This window comes from Elgaria multicarinata, chromosome 18, assembly GCF_023053635.1.
Source record: "Elgaria multicarinata webbii isolate HBS135686 ecotype San Diego chromosome 18, rElgMul1.1.pri, whole genome shotgun sequence".
NCBI classification, from domain to species: Eukaryota; Metazoa; Chordata; class Lepidosauria; order Squamata; family Anguidae; genus Elgaria; species Elgaria multicarinata.
This window is the reverse complement of record NC_086188.1, coordinates 1,838,605-1,862,618: the sequence shown is the minus strand read 5'-3', so window position 1 is coordinate 1,862,618 and position 24,014 is coordinate 1,838,605. Positions and strand designations below refer to the sequence as shown.

General features: G+C 50.0%; 2 protein-coding genes across 2 annotated transcripts; one reads left to right on the top strand and one right to left on the bottom strand.

Moving 5' to 3' along the window:
• The first annotated feature begins 2,512 nt into the window (after positions 1 to 2,512).
• On the top strand, positions 2,513 to 18,469 carry TMEM116 (transmembrane protein 116). Its single transcript, XM_063144316.1, has 11 exons — positions 2,513 to 2,581; positions 3,808 to 3,854; positions 5,048 to 5,111; positions 6,864 to 7,004; positions 10,193 to 10,297; positions 13,378 to 13,427; positions 14,350 to 14,433; positions 15,595 to 15,721; positions 16,772 to 16,916; positions 17,326 to 17,399; positions 18,251 to 18,469. The coding sequence occupies exons 1-11, from the start codon at positions 2,513 to 2,515 to the stop codon at positions 18,467 to 18,469; spliced, it is 1,125 nt and encodes a 374-aa protein (XP_063000386.1).
• Positions 18,470 to 21,791: 3,322 nt separating this feature from the next.
• On the bottom strand, positions 21,792 to 24,014 carry LOC134410790 (disintegrin and metalloproteinase domain-containing protein 21-like). Its single transcript, XM_063144315.1, has one exon. It carries the CDS (start codon positions 24,012 to 24,014, stop codon positions 21,792 to 21,794), a length of 2,223 nt encoding a protein of 740 aa, XP_063000385.1.

Sequence of the window (24,014 nt, the reverse complement as noted above, 5' to 3'; positions counted from 1 at the left end):
CTTTCGAGTGCTGGGTGAAACACGGAGTGGATTCAGTGGACTGCTGACATTGGAGCCGCCAGGCAACACTGGCTGGCTGGCTGGCAATAATAGGGAGCTGTATTCTAACACAGCTGGAGAGACCCTGGTTGGGGAAGGCCGTATTCGGAGCTTAAAAGCGTTGTTGGACAAGAGAAAAAGGTCATTCTTCAAACGGACACAATGGAAAATCACCAAACATCTATTTTATTTATTTATTTATTTAAAACATTTATATCCCACCCTATATCAATAAGATCTCAGGGCGGCATACAGATAAAAGCATATAGTATAAAACAATAAATATACACAGCTAAAAACACATCTAGGAAGCTGTGGTGCACCTTAGCCCCTGACAGATAATAGAATCATAGAATAGTAGAGCTGGAAGGGGCCTATAAGGCCATCAAGTCCAACCCCCTGCTCAATGCAGGATTTTGGGCTAGCCAGAGAATCATAGAATCAGAATAGTAGAGTTGGAAGGGGCCTCTAAGGCCATCGAGTCCAACCCCCTGCTAAGTGCAGGAATCCACCCTAAAGCATCCCTGACAGATGGTTGACCAGCTGCCTCTTGAAGGCCTCTAGTGTGGGAGAGGCCACAACCTCCCTAAGTCATTGCTTCCATTGTCATACTGCTCTAACAGTCAGGATGTTTTTCCTGATGTCCAGCTGGATCTGTCCAGTATGAACACATCTAATTAGCCTGGGAGACGTCCTCATGGAAAAGGTGTAGGGTATAAATTTAATTTAAAAATAAAAAAATAAAATAAAACCCTCTTCTAAAACCATCCCGGCCCAGTCTACGGCATCATGTTTGGGATGGGGTTGGAGTTCACTTTTGTTTTATATAGCCTTTCAAATTCAATTAACCAAAGCTACACAGTTTTGTTTTCATGCATCAACAAAATTTGAGAAAGAAAAAGAGAAAAGAAAGAAATATTCTTGTCCAAAAGCAATGCTATTTAAGAGCAACCCCCAATGAAAAAGAGAAGGAAACCAGTTTATAAAAGCAGCCTTGAGCTATTTATACTAAAAGGCTCAAGGGTGCAAATGAATAAGGCCGGTTCCCATTCCACAAAGAATCACCTTTTTATTATAAATAGAATCAACTCTGCTCAATTTTAAGCAGAATTTTAAAAATCGACAATCTGCAACTTGTAATTCCATCCATTCATTTTCCATTGTGTCCATTTGAAGAAGTATTTTCTTTTCTCTAATGGTAGATTTCCTTGGGGTACCTGACATTCTAGGATTTTGAGAAAAGGAGAAAACCGTATTTCCTATTAAGTCTCTCCCTGTGCCTAGTTAATTTTATAAGCTCTCCATCACATCCTCCAGGGACTTTAGGCCAAGATTTGTAATAATTAAACATCTCTGACAGTCAACCAGGAATAAGTGTACCTAAACACACTATAACGTTTTGATCGTCAGCACAAAATGGGGCCAAGTTTATTTTCACAGACGATTAACCAAATTCCTGGAGGAGAAAGCTCTCAACGGCTACTATCCAAGGCAGTAAGCCCATATACACCAGTTGCTGGGGAACATGGGTGGGAGGGTGCTGTTGCACCCGTGTCCTGCTTGTGGTTGGCCATGTGAGGACAGAGTGCTGGACTAGATGGACCCTTGGTCTGATCAAGCTGTGCCCTTAAAAGGTTGTCACACAGAGGAGGGCCAGGATCTCTTCTCGATCCTCCCAGAGTGCAGGACACAGAATAATGGGCTCAAGTGACAGGAAGTCAGATTCCGGCTGGACATCAGGAAAAACTTCCTGACTGTTAGAGCAGTACGACAATGGAATCAGTTCCCTAGGGAGGTTGTGGGCTCTCCCACACCAGAGGCCTTCAAGAGGCAGCTGGACAACCATCTGCCAGGGATGCTTTAGGGTGGATTCCTGCACTGAGCAGGGGGTCGGACTCGATGGCCTTATAGGCCCCTTCCAACTCTACTCTTCTTTGATTCTTCCGATGTTCTTATGTGATCCCTCTTGATGCCTTAGCATTAACTGAACAGCCCTGGAGTGCACTGCATAACTTCCTTGATCCGCCAGCAGGGGGAGGTATTGCTTTGCTCTAGTTACGAATCTAGTGGGACCAATTTGGTAAAAGCAAGAAGAATGGAAGCCGATGGTGGGTTTCTCCCCGTGTGCTATTCTGGAAGTCCTGCGGGAAAAGACACACACAGAGAATTTCTCTTCTTTTCCTTGATCTCTTTTCCTTTAAATCCTCTTTCGTTTCCTTTCCCTTTCAGCCCCTCTTTTCATTGCCAGCCCTCGCCTTCTTTACCTCTCCAGAAGTTCTTTTAACCGGGACCTGCTTTCTCTCCCCGCCCCCCCCCCCCACGGGGCGTTTGGCAGCTGGGCAGCCGGCTCCCGCTGTCCGCGGCTGGTGACTGGGGCGGGGCGGGGCCAACGAGGGCGGGGCGGGGCCGAGAGCCGGCCACTTGGCTGCCCGCCCGGCCCTGCTCCCCGCAGCTCCAGCTCGGGCTGGCCAGCATGGCTCTCTTCGCGCCTGGCGCTGCGGCCCCGGGGCTCCTCCGGGCCCCAGACGTGCACTCGCCCCAGGTGAGTGGAGCAGGCCAGGGCGGCCCCGCGGCTGGGCGGCCCCCCTCTGGGCCCCCTCCTCCAGCCTCGCCCCACCAAGCCCACTTTCCCATTCTTTCCCCCTGTCAGCCCACCCCGTCTGCCCCCTTCTTGCCACCCTCTTTTTCTGCCCCTGTGAACCCATCATCCCTTTTCTTTCCTTCCTTCCTCCCTCCCTCCTCTTTCCCCTTTTTCTTTTCTCCCTGTCAGCACTTCGGATCTTTCCTTGCCTTTCTTCTTTCCTCCTTCTTTTCTCTCCCCCCCCCCACACCGCTCTTTTCCTTTCCTCTTCTCCCTAGGCTTCCCCCCTCTTTCTTTTCCCTCCAACCCAGCAAATGCCCCACGCACCCAATCCCCCCCCCATCTTCTCCGGACCTCCCCCCCCCCCGGGCTTCCTCCATCTCGACCCTTCCCTGCTGCCCCCACCCCCGTGTCCCTCCTGCTCCCCCCCTCCTGGCAATCCACCCTCTCCTGGCCGCCCGCCCGCCCGCCCGGGGGGGCTTCCAGACGGACCGCTCCCCGCGCCAGCAGCCCAAAGACCTCTTTGACCCTTTCGCTGCTCTGGGCGCGGTGCTGGGCGTTGGGGGGCTTTCTCCTGCCTCGACGCCACGAGCCCCGTTCGGAAGCCTTTCCTCCTCCTTCTGTGCTACTCGCGGGGGGTGGGGGGCTGCAAGTACTCGCAGGGGCTGAGCTGGCTTCCCCCACCGTGCGCCAGTGCTCAGGAGCAAAGTGCCTGCTGGCCGTGCAGAAGGTCCCAGTTCAATCCCGGGCATCTCCCAGTAAAAGGACTAAAGAGCAGGTAACGGGTTAGGGTTTTCTGCCGGAGCCCTCGGTCTGCCCCTGCCAGGAAGATGAGGCCGTCCTGAGCTGGATGGGGGATCTACACTACTGCTTTAAAGCGCTTTATAACAGTTTTGACAACTGTTGGGGCCCAGGACACACTGCATATGCAGGTTTCAAAAAGTTTTCAAAGCGCTTTAAAAGCAGTAGTGTAGATCCCCCCTGGACCCCCACAGAACGCGTCTTCCTCTGTATACACTCAACCCCTGCTAGGTGCCACACATTTAGTCATTTATTTGATTTACCTCCCGCCCTTCCTCACGAGGAGCCCAGGACAAACTCTCTATGCACTTTAAGCACTGTGTAGGACTATATGTGAAGCTGCAGGAATACATCCAATAATGATCTCTCCATCCCACCCCTTCCAGTTTTTTGCTGCCGTCCACTGGATTCAAGCTGTCATGGCTGCTTTAAGGTACTGCAAACTCTCTTCTTTCTGGAGGCATGGTGGGCTGAGAGAGAGACCTTTCGAGAAGAGAATAAAACAACGACATTTATTTAAAAAGAAATGAGAATGCAGCCGGTAGGGAGTTTGGGCAAATGCGAACCTTCTCTCTGCCATTCTTGGCCATTAGGTCAGGGGTAGCAAACTTTTGGCCTTCCGGATGACTTGGATTACAACTCCCATCAGCCCTAGCCAGCATAGCCATGGTGCAGGATCATGGGAGGTGTAGGCCAAAACATCTGGAGGGCCAGAAGTTGCTCACCCCTGCTTTTAGACCAGCCTTCCTCAACCTGGGGCGCTCCAGATGTGTTGGACTACAGTCCAACACATCTGGAGCGCCCCAGGTTGAGGAAGGCTGTTTTAGACGATTGCATGCATCATCTGGAGATTCTATGTCTTCTTCTTCATCATTATTATTTATTATTGTTTTCTGGTCTGAGATCTTTGCATGAATGCTGGTCAATTTCAAACACCCCTCTACAAATCTGGGGAGCAGTTTCTCTGGCAGGGCAACGTCTGCACAGAGAAGGCTCTGAGCTCACCGTGCCCCTGTCTCCCTTAGGGTTCAGCCTATTTTGTGAGCTGTAGCTAGACCTTTTATGTCTCGGAGGAAGCAGCGGGGACACATTGTGCTTGCATAAAAGAGTAAAAAAAAACTTAGTACCAGTACTCTAAAATGTTTAAGTTTCTTCAGTTATTTACTTTAAAAAAAAAGAAAAAAGTGCCAAATGTGCGTCACGATTGCCAACTGACCAGGACAAACAGCTCTCGGGAGTGCCTGTGCCGTTAACAGCAGCTGCACCTGCAGAAAATCAGCCAGCGCACCTTCCCCCCCCCAAAATGGGGGGGAGTATTATCGCATGTTCTTGTTCTTAGATCCAGCTGCTGTTGAAAGCAGAGGAGCAGGGCTTGGCAAAAAATCTTGGCAACCCGTGTGCATGTTACGTCATGGCTATGCCTTGGTATTAATCAGTCAGAACACTGGAAGCTGGGAGCAGAGGGGGTCAGGATGGAAAAATATAAGCAAGCTCTCAAGAGGGGGCACCAGTGTTTTCCTTGTGGTGCTCCTGCTCCTTCGGGGTGGCACGCAGAAACTGCACTGAGATCTTCCAAAACAAAGTTGGCAACCTTCAGCTCATGCAATCAACTCTTTGTTTCTGTAGCGTAATAGGGTCCAGTTCAATGATCGGCTACGCCGTGTTCCAGAATACAGCCAGATCCCCTGAGGTAAGGGGGTTTCTTATATTGGCTTTTTAAAAAATTTTCGAGCCAGCTAAATTGCACTTTACGAAACATAGCCCGATGGGAGGGGCAGCCATCTGCACAAAGTATGTTTAGAAAGTTCAAGTGCATTCTCTCCTTGTTCCTAAAACAAATATTTAAGTCTAGAGGCTGAATCATCATTGTCTTCAGCCGAAGCTGCTGGTCGCTTTCACAATGCTCTCGCTGCCCAGCTCTATTGATAAGCTGTGCTGGAGCAGAACTGCAAGGCTGACAGAGAGCCCCTTGCAAGAGGTCAGCTCCCCCGCTGGCTGATTTTCATACCACAACGAACCCATGTTCTTAAATTGTGCGGTGTCATAGGCTCCAATTGCCTTTTGACCTCTTTTGCTTGAGACCGCCCCTGTTATGAAATGCTTGGATAGGGGAGGGGGGAGGTAGGGTGGCCCTAACCGAAATCCACAAGCCCTCTTGTGTTTACGAATTTTAGGGTGTTTTTAGGATGTTTTAATAATGTATATTATGTTCTTAATTCAGTTTTATGTATTTTATATTTACTGTTGTTCCCCGCCTCGAACAAAATGGAGAGGCGGGAAAGAAATGATGATGATGATGATGATATCGTATTTTATGGCTGCTAACAGACTCTAGGGCAATTCACCCTTGCATCGAGCTGCTGCAGCAAAAACAACAAAGAGTCTTGTGGCACCTTAAAGAATAACACATTTATTCTGGCATCACCTTTCCTGGACATTGTCCAAAGTATCGACAGAACCTTCTGCTAATAATAAATGTGTTAATCTTTAAGGTGACACAGGACACTTTGTTGTTTTCAGACAATTCCGATGTCCTGGCCTTATCTTTGACTTAAAAGACAACCCTTTGCTTGGCTCAGCTTCAGACAGGATATTGCAGAGTAAAATTGAATGCAATGTGCAGCAGATGGGAGCAGAGCCCCTGGGAATATATGCCCAGGCGCCAGGATGCGTGCGTGTGCTGGCAGACACTCTTGATATAAGCATTGGCGTGTTTACAAGTGTGCCCCCGTTTTATCTGCCAAATGTTGGAGGTTCTATCAGCAGGAGAAGCATCACATATACTTGCATCCAAGGGAGTTGGTTCCAGTTCAGGAAAACTTCGGCTCTACTATATTTGTTTGTGTCATGTTCAAGAGGGTTGCAACTTGTGTTCCCTGGCAGAGCTCCAGTGGACCTCTACAGGGAGGCCACTGCGAGGTTTTGACAATGCCCCCTGTCATATGTCTGTCTGTCTCACTGCACAAGACAACAGGACAGAGACCAGAGACCAGGCTCCACACGAGTACTTTGAATTTGGAGCCCAGTGACAAATCGATAACCAGTACAGTAGGAACCAGATCAGAAATACATGCTCTGCTCTCCAGGGCCCACATAAAGTCCTCTAGGGGTTTGAAGATCACATCCAGCAACTTGAACTGGGCACAGAAACGAATTAGGAGCCGTTGAAATTGGTGCAATAGATGATCTAAAAAATGGGCATTTTCACCAACTGCAGATTGCAAGGAGGGAGCGTGGGTCAGTGGCAGAAGGTGCCCGGTTCAATCCCTGACATCTCCAGGTAGGGCTGGGAAAACTCCTGCCAGAAACCCTGGAGAGGTTGCCAGTCAGTGTTGACAATACTGGGCAAGATGAGCTCAGTATAAGGCAGTTTCCTACGTTTCTACGTTAGGGACACCCAAATAATCGATATGTAACCGGCTCCTTTGCGTCTTCCCCGCAGGTGCGGCCTCTTTTCTACCTGAGCCTCTCAGATCTCTTTCTGGGGGTTTGCTGGCTCACCGGGGCCCTTCTCTATAGCAAGGAGACCACCAAGCCAACAAGCCAGGAGGCTGCCTGCTACAACTTGCAAGCCACAGGACAGGTGAAGCGGAGGTTGTGCTTTGGCTGGCTACCGTCGTAGAAAGCGGTTTTATCGGTGGCCATTGCTACAAGGCCAGGAGGGGAGTGGGCTTGCGTCGCTCGTATGACGAGAGGGGGGGGCGACAGAAACACCTGTCTGGGGCCCCACTGGTCAGGGGCAACATCACCATCTAAGTGTGAAAATGGGTTGCTTGAATCAGCTGCCAGGACTGATGTGTCGGCCTTTTAAAAAAGAGAAGTGTCTGTCATGTTTTGCTGTAAGATGCCACAGGGCATGATGGAATCAAGGAATCAGGAATGTTGGAGAAGTCCATTTGGGGGGTGGCGTTTTGTGAGTTTTCCTACACTCAGTCCCCGGCACTTTATTTCACTTCCTGCTACATCAATCTGCAGTGAGTTGGGACGGGTTCTCCAATTTGCACAAATAACGGCCAAATTTGCGTAATTTGTGCAAATTTGGCCATCATTTGCGCGAATTTGGCTGTACGTCGCAAATATTTCTAAGAAATGTGCACAAATTGCAGAACCTTACACAAACACACATGTACAAAAAAAGTTCTGGAATTTGGGGAACTGCCTGCAGTTCGGTTTGCAAAGTGAATCACACACACCGTGGGACTCGTTGATCCAAAAAAGAACAGGTTTTCTGAGTTACAGACATCCCTGCATGGGTGTCATGGTCCCGGCCCACCCACCCCAAATATCTAGAATGAGGAGGCAGGGGCTCTCAGACAGTGGTGGCTGGTGGCTCCGATGTCAGTGGGGTGGTGAAAGACCGTGGAGAGCTCCTTTAGGGTTCGGACTGTTCCTGACTGAAACCTGGTGCAGGTTCACCACCCAGTGACATTGGAGCCACCAGCCTCCACTGAATAGCGATATGTTATTTAATGGCCTGCAGTGTTTGACTTTGCTGCTGTGGAATGCCTCTTACGCTGCTGGAAAAAACAGTGCCGAACATTAACTCCCGTACACAAGAGCACGTCTCTAACTCTGGCATTACGGCATGCCGTGGGAACGCCTCTCGTCCTGCTTCTCACTCCATCCCCGACCCTCATTTAAGGTGAGCGATACCTATAGGTTATACGAGGATACCCAGCCGGGGGGGGTAACTAAGGTGAAGTTCTCTACATGCCTGTCGCTGAATAGAGAAGCGTTTCGTTTCTTTTTCAGACATGGCAAGGTGCAGCAGCAGCCTGGCTCTCGAGCCTGCGTTCAGACAACACAATACACAACGGGGGTTTAGGTTTTTAACCGTTAGTTGAATAGTCAAGCGTTGGTTATTGTGTCGTCTCTCGGGCAAAAAACACCCCACGGTTGGCTATTTCGTGTTGGATGGGAGACCCTGTGTAAGAGCAGGTTTTAAGTATCAGATACATTTTTATAAAAAGAAAAACAATGGGCAGCTAGTTTTCCAAACCACTAGACCCCTGCTGCCCGTGTATCATCCGTCATGCCAGGAAATCCCGACTTCCCATTTCCATGATTTCACTCTTTCCATTTGAGCAAAGTCTGAGATGGAACACATCTGGTCTATGCGACATTTTCTCTCTCCGACTCCCACTCCCCTCTGCTTAGTTTTGCCTTTAAGAGGGCGTTCGGCTTCTCCTGAAGCTGTTTACACATCCAGGGGAAGTCGGAGCATCTTGACGGTATACAAAAAATCCTGGTGGGCTTCTTAAGATGCCGAGCTTTGGATAAATAGGCAGGGGGGTTGCCCAACAGTGTACCTAAGCGCCTGTTAATCTTGTCCCCTTGCTGCTTGTTTACACGGCCTCCTCTCCCTCCCCCCAGTTCTGAGAGGCAGAAGAACAATTTCAATGTTGACCTCCTGTCCTGTCCCATCCGAAGGTGGACTCCGTGCTCTGTTGAAATGCGGCCCTTGTACGGCTCGCCTACGATCCCCTCAATTAAATCCAAATGACCTAGAAAGCCTTGGACGACATTCCACTCCGTTTGGTCTGCACAATGCGAGAGGGAGAGGCAAAGCCGTTGTAATTAAGGGTGGAACGTGGGGAGGGGGGAGGACAGAAACATCAGAAGAGCCCAGCAAGAGCAGACCGAGAGACACGTCTTGTCCGACGGGTGAAGACCAGATGCTACCAGATGTTCACACTAGCAACTTATATGGATTACTTGCTTCTTTGGAGCAAGATTTCATTTAACTGTCATGGGCGAACAGCCATGGAAAGACCTTTCTTCCTCATATATATATATATATATATATATATATATATATATATAATTCTCACATATATAATTTTTAAGTCATCATAGCTAGTGACCTACACAATGTCATGTGGAGGATGTTCCACAGGTTCCAACAGTAAAATACGTAGTTTGCACAGAAGTTTTGGATCTGTCTTTAATCTAGTGCAACCCAGTTTCATTGATTGGGTGACCCTGAGATCTCTTTGCCTTCTCTCGCCACCCCAGTCATTATTTCAAGAACTTGAGCAAAACCGTGCTGGAGCAGACCCAATGTCCACCTCGTCTTGCATGGTGTTCACACAGTGGCCAACCGGCTGCCCACAGGAAATGCCCAAGTCGGCCACGGGTGCCATAGCATCCTCCCACTCGTGTTCTGCAGCAACTGGGTCCACACTGACATACGCCCTCTGGTACTGGAGCTAGCATAGAGGCATCTGGACTAGTAGCTGCTGAGTCTCCTCCATGAGTTTCCCTAATCCCCTTCTAACGCCGTCCAGGTTGGTGGCCATCACAACGTCTTGTGGAAGAGAGTTCCATAGTTTGGCTCTGCACTGTGTGAAGAAGCCCTTCCTTTGATCTGTCCTGAATTTCCCACCCCTCAGCTTCATGGGATCACCCCATGAGGTTCTAGCACAGGGCTTCAAAACCTCTTCCAGCCAGAGGATGAGATTCTATTTTTGGCAAAGTTTTCAGAGGACGCAATTCCATTAGTGGGCAGGGTCAGCAATAGAAAAGGCGGAGCCAGAAGAACAAATATACCAGCCTATTTTAAGCTTAAAGCTCTTACTGCAAATAACTAAGTCTTCACAGGGCATTTCAACCTTCCACAGTGAGGAAAACTCTGCAAAAAAGGTTGAAGAAGCAGCAATCAATTGGCGGTTGGGCAAAGGGGTGGAGCCAAGGGCAGGGGGTGGGGCTTCCTTGCGAACCCTGGAGGGCTTTATTGGTACTGTGTGACACTCTCCGTTTTTGCTTTTCTAGATCTTCTACGTTGCATCTTTCCTGTACACTGTCAATTACACCTGGCACCTTTACACAGACCTGAAGGTGAAATACAACCAGAACTTACACAGTCAGCCACCCCAGGTAAATCTTGTTTCGGCAACAGCTTGTATGTTTTATTATGCAGGGTACATTCACTGTTTAAAGCAAAGACAAATGTTGCTGCCTAAAATGTTATGCAAATTAAGTCAAAACATCAATTTCCCAGAGGACTTTTTCTTCTGTCGCCCCTGGATTGTGGAACGGCCTGCCAAAGGAGATTCGTAATATTAACTCTCTCTGTGATTTTAAGGCAGCTTTGAAGACTAGCCTTTTCCGGCAGGCCTACCCAGATTAATGTAAAATCAGGAATTTTTAAAATGTGTTGATTCCTGTACTAATGTTGTTCCCCGCCTCGATCCAAAGGGAGAGGCGGGTAAGAAATTATTATTATTATTATTATTATTATTATTATTATTATTATTATTATTATTATTATTAAAACCACAGGCACCTTTAAGATTTTTACAACATGGGAGCCTGGGCAGGGAGTCCCTTCCAAAATGTCACAGGCACGACAGGCCATCTTGTATTTTTGCAGTTTCTGCTCCACCTGCCGTACTCCGGCTATAGCCCAGTTTTCCCCAACCTGGTGCTCTCCAGATGTTTTGGGTTGCAGCTCCCATCATCCCTGGCCAACAACCATGTTAGATGGGAGCAGTGGTCCCAAACATCTTGAGGGCACTTTCCGCTTTCTTGCAACCTGGAAAGGACGATGCATTGAATATGATTTAACAGCCAAGAAGCTGTTTGCTCTTTTGGTTAACCGTCTACCAGGACATTTTTAGCCTATAATATGTTATCCAGAGTTCAAGCTGATCAGATGATTTGTCTGGCCTGACAGGCTGCAAAATACCTTCCTGCTATTATTAGGGCGGCGCTATGGAGCAGCATTAAATAACGAACTGTACACTTCACGGCCCCCCATTGACCAGTCATTTCATCTTAATGTTTGTCTTTTTTTAAAAAAAGGAAACCCCAGGAGGTTTAACAATAGCGTACCAAAAGCAACACAATAATATAAACAACAAATGATTTGGAAAAAGTATCTAATGAGAACAATGCTTCATAACCCAACCAATAACATTTCAATTTGATACTTAAGGAAAAACAAACACAACTCTATGAAACTCTGAAACAGTTCAGATTAAGTCAAGAAATTCCTACAGTACCATTTTGTACTTCAAAAACAAAACTTAGTCTGTGTTGCTACAGCCATTATTCTTCAGGTCTTTGCTTCCTTAGCAGAGTTTTTAGGGGGGTTCATTGGGAGAGGGAGCCTTATTTCTAACGTGTATGCTGTAAGGTGCTAGTAGTTTCCAAACAGGAACTCTAGTACCATGTTCCTAATTTTCTGCGCCATGAGTGTTGAAAATATCCAGCTAAATCCCTGCTGCTCCACAGTGCCACCATGATAAATGGCAGGAAAGGGTACTGCAGCCTTTAGGGTCAGACAGATCGGGTGATTGGAGGAGCCAATAAGGGCTCTGAGGGCCATTTATAACTTTCTGCCTCAGCCTTGGCTCCCTAGATTGGTGAACAATCCCCCTGCAGACCTGAAATGCTTGTTCTGGTGGGGGATGCCTGACCTCGTTCGGCTTTGACACATGCACGGAAATGCATCGGTGTGAACCTGAAGGTGCCAACTTTCACACCCTGCAACTGGGGCGAAGGGTTCATTCTCAAGAGTGGACAAAGCCATCTGTTCACTGCGTTGCCTGTAACCCCAAAGTTCAAGCGCCTTCTTGGCTTAGACAGGAGGCCCAGGACCGGCTGTGCATCCTCACGGGCTGGGACCAGTGCAAAAGCGTCTTGGTGACATGTGGGAGGGTGTCTGCCTGAGATCCACTCCCCAACTTCGGTTCCTTGCCAGGAGCTTCCGCTCAAGTAGAAAGCCCGGAGGCCATCAACCGGGCAGTCCACAAAGGAAGGGTTGCTATTTACCAAATCGGTATGCCGAGCGGAGCGCGTTGGCGCGAGGAAACACAGATGCAAGTCTTGCTGTCGTCATCTGCCTTTGAACAACACTCGACAGGAGTCAGCGTCAGCGCTGGAGAATCGCGGGACAAGGATGTTGTTCTGAGAGCACCCAGACCTGGAGGACTAGCTAAATAAATACTCCACCTGCTCGGCCGGCCCTCTCTTCACACCTGACTGAGCTGAGCGATGGCCGCCTTGTGACACCGCCCTCCCGGGAGACAAGGCCCCCTTTGTACGGCGCTTCCTGGTGGAGACAGCTGCTGTCAGATTGGTGCGCGCTTCGCCACACCCTAAGAAGTGAGAAACCCCATCAGCTCATGGTCCGCTGCTCCTAGACTCTCTGGGTGCATCCAGGGCTTTTTCGGAAATGGGGCTTCTGCGACAGAAAACAATATTCCCATTTCATTCTAACACACACTTATGCTGACCCCAACATCTGGGTGTCTTTTCAATAGAAACTGGATTTTGTATCTGTGACAATTTAAGAACATCAGAAGTGCCCGGATGCTGGATCAGACCAAGGGCCCCTCTAGTCCAGCACTCTGTTCACACAGGGGCCAACCAGCAACAGCACCCTCCCACCCATGTTCCCCAGCAACTGGTGCACACAGGCTTACTGCCTCGAATACTGGAGATAGCACCCAACCATCAGGGCTAGGAGACATTGATAGCCTTTGCCTCCAGGAATTTCTCCAGCGACAGAAATGTGTCAAAAAAGACATCAGGTGTCAAACTATGTTTCTTATTAGAGGCTAATTTTTCTCCAGTAGAATTAACCCTAAGACCACATTAGTAGAATTGTAATATATGCTCCAGGACTCCTCCCCTCTCCCCCTCCCATGGATTCTGGCACTAATATAGAGGTAGGTAATAACAAAGCACATTTTAGCATTTGCCACACGTGAGTCTTGGGATGTTGTTGGTACTAATACATGTATTGGGGGGAAAATAGCAAGATAGCAACGTTTTAGTGGCTAAGATATATGTGATAACATTTTACTTTGCATTTATACACGCACTCATCTGTATTAATATGTTCTGATTATTTTGCATGTCAAATGGTGGGTAGGCGGCTGAGAGATAAAAATATAATAAAGTAATTGTGGAACTAAATCTCTTTTATATGCTTTCCCCCCACTTTGCAGATGTTAATCTACGTAAACCACATCGGCCGAATAGCAATCATTTTGTCTAGGTGAGTTTAATCAGCTTGAATAAGACGACCTTTATTCAGAAAAGAAAAGGAAAAGCATGGTTTTAAAAAGCAAAAACAGTGTATATTTATTTATTTTTAAAAATACACCACTCATTAAAAATGACCAAGGGCACAATTCTGTGCATGTTTAGACAGGAAAAAAAGCCCTACAGCTCATTCCCCAACCAGCATGTCCAAACATGCATGAGGTTGTCCCCTAAATTGGGCACAAACTGTTGTTGGGAAGGGCTCCTGGGTCAGCCCACTTGAGATCCACAGGATCTGTGCAGGAGCACGGGGCCCTTCTGAGACAGACCAAAAGTCTGACTCAGTCGAAATCATGTATGTATTTATTTATTTATTTATTTATTGCATTTATATCCCTCCTTTTTTCCTGCAAGGAACCCAAAGCGGCGTACCTAATCCTCCTCCTCTTCGTGTTATCCTCACAACCACCACCCTGCGAGGTGGGTTGGGCTGAGAGTCTGTGACTGGCCCAAAGTCACCCTGTGGGTTTCCAGGGCTGAGTGAGGACTAGAACCCGGCTCTCCCGATTCCCAGTCCAACACTTTAGCCGCTATGCCACACTGGCTCTCATTTTCCGATGTCTCTTTGATCTTCTCTCTTCTCTCTCCAAACCTGACCATCCTATTTTTTCTGCCTTTGCTAAAAAGATCATAGAATCGTAGAATAGCAGAGTTGGAAGGGGCCTACGAGGCCATCGAGTCCCACCCCCTGCTCAATGCAGGAATCCACCCTAAAGCATCCCTGACAGATGATCATCCAGCTGCCTCTTGAAGGCCTCCGGTGTGGGAGAGCCCACAACCTCCCTAGGTCACTGATGTCTGAAATGAGAGATGTCTGAAATGAGAGTGGCTCTCTGAACCAGGACACTGTCCCTTTCTTCTTCTTCTTCTTGCAGCATAATCCCTCTCTTTTTAGTGGTTCCTGTTTTGGGGATGGGTAACCACTATGAATGTTACCGGAACTTCACTGTGCAACATGGGTAAGTTGATCCCGCTGCAGCAGTGACCTTTGTGTGTTTGCTGGTGAACTAAGAAGATTCTCTCAGAAGCAGTGAAGATGTCATAGAGCAGCCTTCCTCAACCTGCTGGCTGGGGCATTCTGGGAGATGCAGTCCCACACATCTGGAGCGCCCCAGGTTGAGGAAGGCTGTCATAGAGTCATAGAATAGTATTATTATTATTTTAATTAATGTATATAGCACCATCAATGTACCTGGTGCTGTACATAGTAGAGTTGGAAGGGGCCTATAAGGCCATCGAGTCCAACCCCCTGCTTAATGCAGGAATCCTCCTTAAAGCATTTGGGGGTACCCTTAAGGCTGGGGTGGTTAACCTGGAGGCCCCAGCCTTGAAGCACCACTCAGGCTAATATCAAAAGCCCTCAGTGTGTGATGAGTTCAGTTCTCTGGCAAGAGTGACCTGTCCTTTCCATAGGTGGGAAGGAAGAAGAAGAGAGAAAAGTGGTGACTCCCCATGGTAATAAATACGTGCCCAGGCCCCTCCTCTGTGTGCCCCCACTGAAAGAGTTGAGACAGGTGGCTACTAAGGAGAAGGGTCTTTTCTGTGGTAGCACCTTGGTTGTGGAATTCCCTGCCCAAAGAGGCCTGTCTGGTGGTGCCTGCATTGTGGTGTTTACAGTCCCGGGGAAGACTATCTATAACTTCATCTTCCCAAGTAAATAAGTTGTGTTACTGCTGCTGGCTTTTGTCCTGGTTTTATTTTTGTTTTAAATTTAAGGTTTTTATATGAGGTTTTACTATGTTGTTGTATTATATGGCTTCAAACTTTGTTTTGTGAATTACCCAGAGAGCTTTGGCTATTTGGCAGTATAAAAATGTAATAAATAAATATACAACCCCGACAGATTCCACACAAGCAAGCCTCATGGGGGGGGGGGGGTAGGTTGCCCGCCTCTGCTTTTATAGCAACCCAAAGCCCACCTCGTCTTGCCTAACAATAGGACCGGCCCTGCCTCTGTGAGCCTCTTTGCAGTGGAGGCTGCGGCCTCCAACATCAGTGGGGCGGTGAAACCACTCCAGGTTTTAGAACTCTAAAGGAGCCGGCCTCCACCGCCGATTTGTCCTTTACCAGAGACCAGCGTCGGCCTCTGCCTCATCCCTTTTGTTCTTCTCTGCCATCAGATGCCTCCTGATGCACACCGAAGTCACGCTTCTTCCTGGGCCCCAGCAGCTGGCCTGCTCTGCAATATATCGGTACGGCCTCGGCGTCTTCCTTGTCTCGTTTCTTGCCAGCTTCCTGACAATCCTGGTAAGAGACACGCTCAGTTCCAAACATCAGTATGTGCCCAGACCTCCTGGTGGTCCGAATCTGGAATTGGGTTACTGGTGAACGCTTAGGAGCCTGAGTGAGTCCAGAAGGAGAGGCAAAAGACCCATCACAGGCAGGGGTTGGTTAGTTCCCAGAGCAGAAAGTAAGGGTCAGAGGGCCCAGAGGCACGTGCAAAGCCAAAGGGAAGGAAGGAAGTGTGTGTGGATGGATGGATGAAATTGTTGCAGTTGTTATAGGAACCTGCCTTGGTCCATCTAGACCAGTATTGTCAGCACTGGCTGGCAGCAGCGGCACTCAGGAGTTTCAAGCTGGAGATGCTGCCAGCAATTGAACCTGGGACCCTCTGCATGCAAAGTTGTGTGCTTTGCCACTGTGGCAAAGAGTTTAAAAACTTTACAATTCGAAAACTTTAAAAACAAATCTAAAACTTAAAAACATCACCAACAGTGGAATTAAGAGCAGGAAAGAATCTTAAAAAATAGGGTGGCTCATGGGAGCTGTAGACCCAAACAACTGGTTGGGAACGGCCATTTGTAATGTACGGAAAAACGAATGTAGCGAATTTCTCGCTCGCTCTCCCAAGTGAATCCGGAACCCATTCAAGGGTGAACATCAATGTGAACTTCCCGCCCTCCGCTCCATCACCTCATTGCTGTAGCCCAAATCTATTTGCCTCTGAGTCTAACTATCAAAATCTGATACAGTTGCCCCTTAGTTAAGAGTTGGTATTGAGCTGTGCAAAAGTTAGCTCTAAAGTTGAAACAGGCGCTGGCGTCAGAAAAGATTACGTTCAGTTGACTCTAAGGAGACCAAGGCAATGTACAGGGTGTGGGTGTGGGTGTGTTTGTTTAATCCTGTTTGAGCCTCACAGCAACCCTGCGAGATAGGTTCGGGAGAGAGGGAGAGAGGAAGTGACTGGTGCAATCCAACCCTTCCTTGCCTGGTACCACCACAACCACAATAATAAGACTTCTGACAGCCGTTTTTTTATGTCGCTGAGTTTTCCCCTCTCCCCCTTCGATTCTGAAGGTCTTGCTCATCCGCGCCAGAGCCCTGTACAAGAGGTTTGTGAACTCGACCGGCTACGTGGGCGACCGGCAGTGGGCGATGATCAAGATGGTCGAACAAGGCGTGGTTTTGTACCCCGTGGTGTTTTTCTGCTGCTGGGGACCAGGTATGGTGTCGAGTGGTCTACATAGAAGTAAGCCCCCTTGAACTCAATGGGACTTACTCCCAGTGGGTATAGCAATGGTGCAGAATGTCAGCCCCCCCCAAGTGACCACGCCTCCATCCCCTAAGCCCCACCCACTTTCCCCAACCGCTTAGTGGTTTCCTGGTGCAGTTTTCCTCCATCCTGAAAGGTTGAAAGTGCCTCTCCAGAGGCCAAGCGACTGGCGGGAAGAGCTTTAAGCTACAAGCTGCTGGTATTTTGGCCCCGCCCCTTTGATTTGGCCACACCCACCACTGGAATGCGGCCCCTCCCTGGAATGGAAATCGGCCCATGTGCTGAAAAAGGTTCTGTGCTGAATTTTTTAAATTTTGTTTTATTGCGTTCCCCACCGCTCCCCTTCTTTCCCCCACAGCCTTTATCCTTGGAATAGTCAAGCTGACGCCTTTGGAAAACACTACAATGTACATGGCGCTTTATGTTTTAGAGGTAAGCATCCCCCCACCTGCACACACACACACGCTATTCGCACACGTACACGGATACTAGAACTCTTCTCTCCCTGTTCCATTCATTTGAGCTTTTCAGTGAACTTAGGTTTTCGATGGGGATTGGGGCAGACATGACCCCCGGCCCACTCGCCACTCGGACACCGTCTTGCTGGGTGATCTTTGTCCACTCACTCTCGGCCTAACCTACCTCGCAGGGTTGTTATGAGGATATGATGAGGGGAGGCAGGAAGGAAGACCTACGGGTGATGCCCGGGGCTCTTTGGTAGAAGGGCAGGAGAGAAAACGAAGAACTTCACTGGGCCCGAGTAGCAGACAAAAGAAAAACAACTTTGCACACACACATACACTCCCTCCCTGCCCAAAACCCTTCGGTGGCTGTTTGCGAAGTCAGTGGATCCCTGAGGCTGTTTGGAAAAAGCCAATGCATTGCAAAAGCCATTCTGCAGCACCCAGCAAAAGACTCCGTGATTCAGTCTTCTTTAATTACTCAGTGCATCCTGCTCAACACCGCCGTGTTCATCTGCTTATTATTACATTTAGATCCCACTTCTTTTCCTCTTGCAAGGAACCCAAGGTGGCTTATGGGGTCCGGTCCCCTCCCCTCCCCTCCCCTCCCCAACCCTGTGAAGCAGGCTGGGCTGAGAGTCAGTGGCTGAGCCAGGGTCTCCCCGTGAGCTGCATGGATGAGCAGGGTCTTGAACCCGGACCTCCCGCACCACACTCCAACCCTCTAACCACTACCCCACACTTAGGCTCCTGGCCTTCTGGCACGGATGGCCGTCCCAGCCACCACCACCTGACCCGGGGCGCTTTCCCTTCTTCTCCCAGGCCCTGACAGCGTCTTCCCAAGGTCTGCTGAACTGTGCCGTTTACGGCTGGACCCAGCACATGTTCCGCTGCATGAAACGCAAGGCCTGTCGGGACGTTGACACGCAGACGCCGCTGCTGCGCTCCCAGAAGCGCTTCTACGCCAGCACGCTCCCTGCCGACGCCCGGGCAGGGCCCATGTCTGCCTCCACCACCGCCGTCACCTCCCCGGTGTTATGAGCGAGAGGAGAAGGGGCGGCGGCCCAGGGAGGCCACTTAAAACTCTCGCGAGGGGCTACGGCGAGCCAGGCGTTCACCAGAGGGGCTGGGCAGGATGAGCTCGCGGGTCCCTGCTCACTCCAGAATTCGACGAGGGGCCCATGCGATCCCACCCCTGTGTGCATACGAGCGGCACGATCCAGAAACGTGTCAGTCAGCGTGGGCCGCTGGCAGAAAGGAGATGAGGGCCAAGACCACCGCCACCCCAAGCAAGAAAACGGAACTCTTCTAACTGGAGCAGGACGGAGGTGGACTTTCTCTCTCCGTGTGCTTGTGTGTTTAACAGACGTTCATTCCGTGGAGGCTGGTGGCACCGATGTCAGTGGGGCGGTGAATCCGCTGGGAATGTGTCACTCCTTGGTGAGCTCCTTTAAAGTTCTGGCTGAAGCCCAGAGCGGACACACACACCCCCGGCCCCACTGACCTCAAAACCATCAGCCACCACCGCACCCGTTATTTATTCAATTAGAAAGGGCGGGAAAGGGCGGCTCCCTTTGAGTCCCGTCAGGTCCTCTGCACAGCAACTGTTTCTGTGAACCGTGAGGCATCAGGCACGATGCTGTTGAGGCCGCGTGGGATTTCTCACAGGGTGATAAAAGCCAGGGCGGGGATGTTCCGTGCACCTCAGCACTGCTTGACCACTTTGTTGTTTCTCGTTAGACAGTAAAATGAAAAGCAGATGCGTGTCCGTCAGCTTCTTTGACCGTCACACCAACGGAGCGGGCATAAGAACATAAAAACGTAAGGAGGGCCAAGCTGGATCCGACCAAGGGTCCATGCAGTCCAGCACTCTGTTCACACAGTGGCCAACAGGCAGGACATGGTGCAACAGCACCCTCACACCCTTGTTCCCCAGCAACTAGTGGAGACATCCAGGCACCCAATACTTGTATGTAGGGCCGGGGGTCAGGGGTTGTTCCATGATGTGCTCTTTTTACGCTCGTGTACAACCCTGCGCACGTTCCAGCGAGACCCACACACCTGCTGATAAAGAGTCTTTCGGCATTGGCAAATTGAGCGCCTTCGGCTAAGAAGGCGATTCCCACCCAAAGAGGTCCACGCTCAGACAGTGCCGGAGAGGATCATGCCACAAGGGCCCAAGCACTGAGCCTTCTCAAAGATCCAGATGTACAATCTGATTTGGGGGGAGTTCGCTGAGCCAACAGAATCGTTAGCCCTTACACCCAAATTGGGGACAGGCCAGCTTTCACCCAGCTATGCCCTGATGGGGAACGTGGCTGCATTGTTGGTGAAGCTGAGCTCCAGGCCTAAAAGTAGACTGCGGAAAAGAGTCTTCCCAAGGTCTGAAGCGCACACGCGCAAAGCGGGGGTGGAGGCTACAATTTGTACTATGAACCCCAAGAGCAATCTACCTTTCCCTGGGCTGAAGCCCCATTCCTGCAGACCGGAAGTAGTAAGCTGTGCAACTCCTGGTCTCAGCTGAAGACGAAGGAACAGAGGAAGGCTTGAGGATTGGAAGCCGGGCACCCCACTGATAGCACCTTGCACTGGTGGCTTCAACAGGGCCGAGGTGAGCCCTTCAGGGATTTCCGCAGCGTGGCCCCGTGGCTCCAGGAAGAAAGGAAAGGGGGACTCTGGCTGCCCAAACCTGAGCGTCCTTCTACGCAGCCAGAGAAAGGCTGTGACATCACAACTTGGACATGTGCTATGGGATGAAGACTGAGCTGGGTCCTTCATCCCACGTCACCAAAGAAGGTGCTTAGGTGAGGGGTGGAGGCTGTACTTGCCGGAAACAAAAACCCTACTGGCACTTTCTTATTACCTGTATTCTGTTAACAAAAGGTGGCGTTACCTGCTTAACGACAGGTGTGGAGGCTGGATCGCAACGCCCCCAGCTTCAGCAAAGGAGAGGAAAAAGGCACAGGGAGGATGGAGCTGAGAGCAATCACTGGATCGAGCCCTTCCATGTCTAACGGACATCCTCCAGCGCACGGCCCAAAGGCAAAGGCCGGGGTCCGAACTGAGCAAAACCTGAGGGTGCTGGATAGATAGCAAGAGGGGTGTCTGGTCAAGTGCCTGCCTCCTCTCCCAACACTTGTTGCTGCCACCTCCCAGCGTCTGGTGCCTGAGGCGCCTGCCTCCCTCTGCCTACAGGGAGGGGTCGGCCCTAGAGCTTTGGCTATTAGGTGGTGTGGAAATGCCATGGAATGAATAATAATCAACAGTGCTGCTCTGCCTTTCTCAAGCAGATGTCTGTTGTTCTGGGCTTTCCACGCTGTGGAGACAAACTTGTGGGTGAGACTACGGCTCAGCCGGCCTGATTCGGCTGCACTTGGGCTGCGGGGGAAATTGCAAGGGCAATTAAAAAAAACTTTTTAAAAACCGGCAGACCTTTTGAAGCTTGGTGAGACAGAAGACTAGGGAAGAAGCAGGCATGGGTGAGCTATGCTGCCCTTCACTGGCTGAAACTGGAATATCTCTGTAATATCCCCGTGCTCAAATCAGGGACTGAAGCATTTTAGGTAGGAAAGATACTCCTGTAATATCTCTGCAAAGGCGTGGATTTGTGCCAGTGGGGTTCATGCAAGAGAACTTTGGCTATGGCAGCCTTCCTCAACCTGGGGCGCTCCAGATGTGTTGGACTGCATCTCCCAGAATGCCCCAGCCAGCTGGCTGGGGCATTCTGGGAGTTGTAGCTCAACACATCTGGAGCGCCCCAGGTTGAGGAAAGCTGGGCTATGGGATAGTATATAAATAATAATAATAATAATAATAATAACAACAACAACAACAATTTCCTTCCCCGTTGGTATCCTGGGACCGCAACATTTCTGGCATATTCAACAGGAAAAAGTGTTTAGCTGCCATGGCGCGTGGTCTCTGGCTGACGAAACTATTTCCATTCATTCTTAATTTTTCTGTCTTCTATTTCTTTCTCTCCTCCCCCCTCCCTTTTTTTTTACATTTTGCAATTCGAGAACATTTTAAGTTTTATTTGAACAAAGACCGCATGACAATATTTGTATTACAAAGACTATCTACAGGGGATTCAGTAGTGCCTTTGCACACCACTGCCCGGGCGTGGATATCTTGAAGTTAAAAGTGTCTAGGCCAGATGCAATGGGAGGCTGGTGTCTCCGGTGTCAGTGGGGCTCTGAATCTGCCTGGGGTTTCAGTTAGCACCTTGAATGGCTCTTTTAGAGACAAGACTGGTTCTGAGTAAAACCTGGGGTAGATTCACCACCCCCGCTGACACCGGAGACACTGGTGAGATGGGAGTCTTAGCAGGAGGACTTGAAACTGCAACGAGAACCCCGATGGGTCATTGTTGCCCTCCACGAGCCCTGTTTTTAGAGCAGCCGTCACTCCTGCTCCTAGCGTTCTTCCCCGTCCTTGGCCTGCCCCAGCACAGTTTCCCGGGCAGTGACAGCAATTTCCCCAGTCTTGGCACGATGACCGTGATAAAGGCCATAGCCACCAGCGCTAGAGGAATCACTGTCCCCAAAGTGTGTTTGACAATGGCTGTACTCCAGGACAACGAGGCGTACCCTCCGTCAATGCTGCCCCCTGCACCCCAAGAGTTGCAGAATGGGGGGGCCCACCCGTGGTTACAGTGGCAGTTGTGAAGGTTGTTGCAAATGCCCCTGCTGTGACATTTCCTTCTTGGGTCACAGGAGGTCTTCAGAACGGCTACCGAGACGCATGTCTGGTTGACGCAGACCTTACTGCTGCCGCACCGGACGCCATCAGGCACTGCTCCGAAGTCGTAGTGGTCCGTCGCCTTGTGATACACAGCACTCAAGCACGTGGCGTTCCCAACTCTCGTCTCAACGACCCTTGTGTCGGTCAAAGCTGAACCGATGCTTTTGTTGCTCACGCAATGCACTCTCCCACACATGACGTCCTTAAGCTTGCATTTCACAAAGTTGGTTCCCGTGGAGTCGCTCCCGCAGTTGGCGTGGGCATTCCCGAGGGTATTCAGGGCTTGGAAGCAGCTGGGTGGAGCCGCTTGGGTGCCCTCGTTGCCAAAGATTCTGCTGCACAGCGCGTTGTGGGTCCGACACTGCTTCCTGAAACAGTAGGCTTCATGCAAGTCGCAGGGGGTCCCATCCTGCACATAGACGTCCCTGGGGCACCACTCGGACTGCCCCTTGCAATACTCCGGAAGGTCGCACTCGTTTGCCGTCATCCGGCAGAGGTGTCCGCTTGGAAGGAACTGACATTTCCTACAGCACAGGCCAGAGGCGCACACCGCACGGGGCGTCAAGGTGCAGTTCGCATTGCAACAACGCTCCAGTTTGCATTTCTGGCTCCCACCACAATCACATTGTTCCCCAGCATCCACCACTCCATTGCCACAGCGCCCGTATATCAAAGCATTTTTAGGCACATTGTTCAGACAGGTCAACTTCCCGCTTTGGGACAGTTGTCGGAACGACTGGACGCTGCAGTTACTGAACTGGCTGAAGACGGCGTGATGCGATTGCATGATGCAACTCTTGTACCTACCGCAGAAACAGCCGGGGCCGTCTTCGTCAAGTCCCATGTGATGACCCAGCTCATGAGAGACGGCCTTGGTGAAGGGGATCAGCTTCTTTTCTGTGTAGGCCACTACCCCCGCGGAAAGGCTCGGGTCGCAGATGGCGGCCCCGTAGGACCTCCCAAGGGCGTTACCAAAGTTCTGATGAATGAACAAGTGGACAGTGTCATGTTTTGTCATGGTGACCAGATACGCTACTCTCCAGGAATTGAAACTCTGAAGAACAGACAGGATTTCATCGGAGGCATTGATACGGTTGCCTTTGTTCCAAATCTCCAGTCCCATCAGGATGACGTGCGTGTTGAGAATATGGAAGTACGTGTTCACTGTGTTAATTGTATCTAAAACTATAGAGGTCACTCTCGTATCGTTGCCAGCTTCAAAGCAAAACATGCCATGGTCCACCACGATAAACATCTCTACATACTTCTGATGTTTCGTGAAACTACCCTGCCTGGTTTCCCATTTTTCTCTTCGGAGCATTGCCTTCTCATCGCCTGGTCCCCATGCTGAGGATCTGAGTCCTGGCTCTTCGGTTAGGTAAAGAAGGTGCTGGAATGTAGACGATTCCTGCAAAGGCTCAATGCCGTAACTTCTGCCTTTGATTTTCAGGAAGCCCCACAATCCTGAGCAGGTCCTCAGCGAGACAAGCGAATCGACCACGCCTTCTGCGTATCCTTCGTAGTAGCATTCGCTGGCGGCGTAGGGCTGGCTTTCGATCCGTTCCCCCTTGGCGTCGTATGTGAAAACGGGGAAGTTTTTAACCAGGAAGTTCTTCTGGGGCGTTAGTCGAATGACGTAGTCCTTTCCTCCTGCCTTGATTACATAGGAGAGTTCATTTCTCTTGGCCTTTCCTGGCTGTGCTGCGAACTGCCTTGGAATGACCACTTCGTAGGGGCTGTACCCTGGCGGAGTAGGGGAGGGAAGGATGGACCCCAGCAACGTGACACAAGTTACTAACTGGGGAACCAGCCAGCTTTTGCGGTCCTGGCCACCGCTCACCAT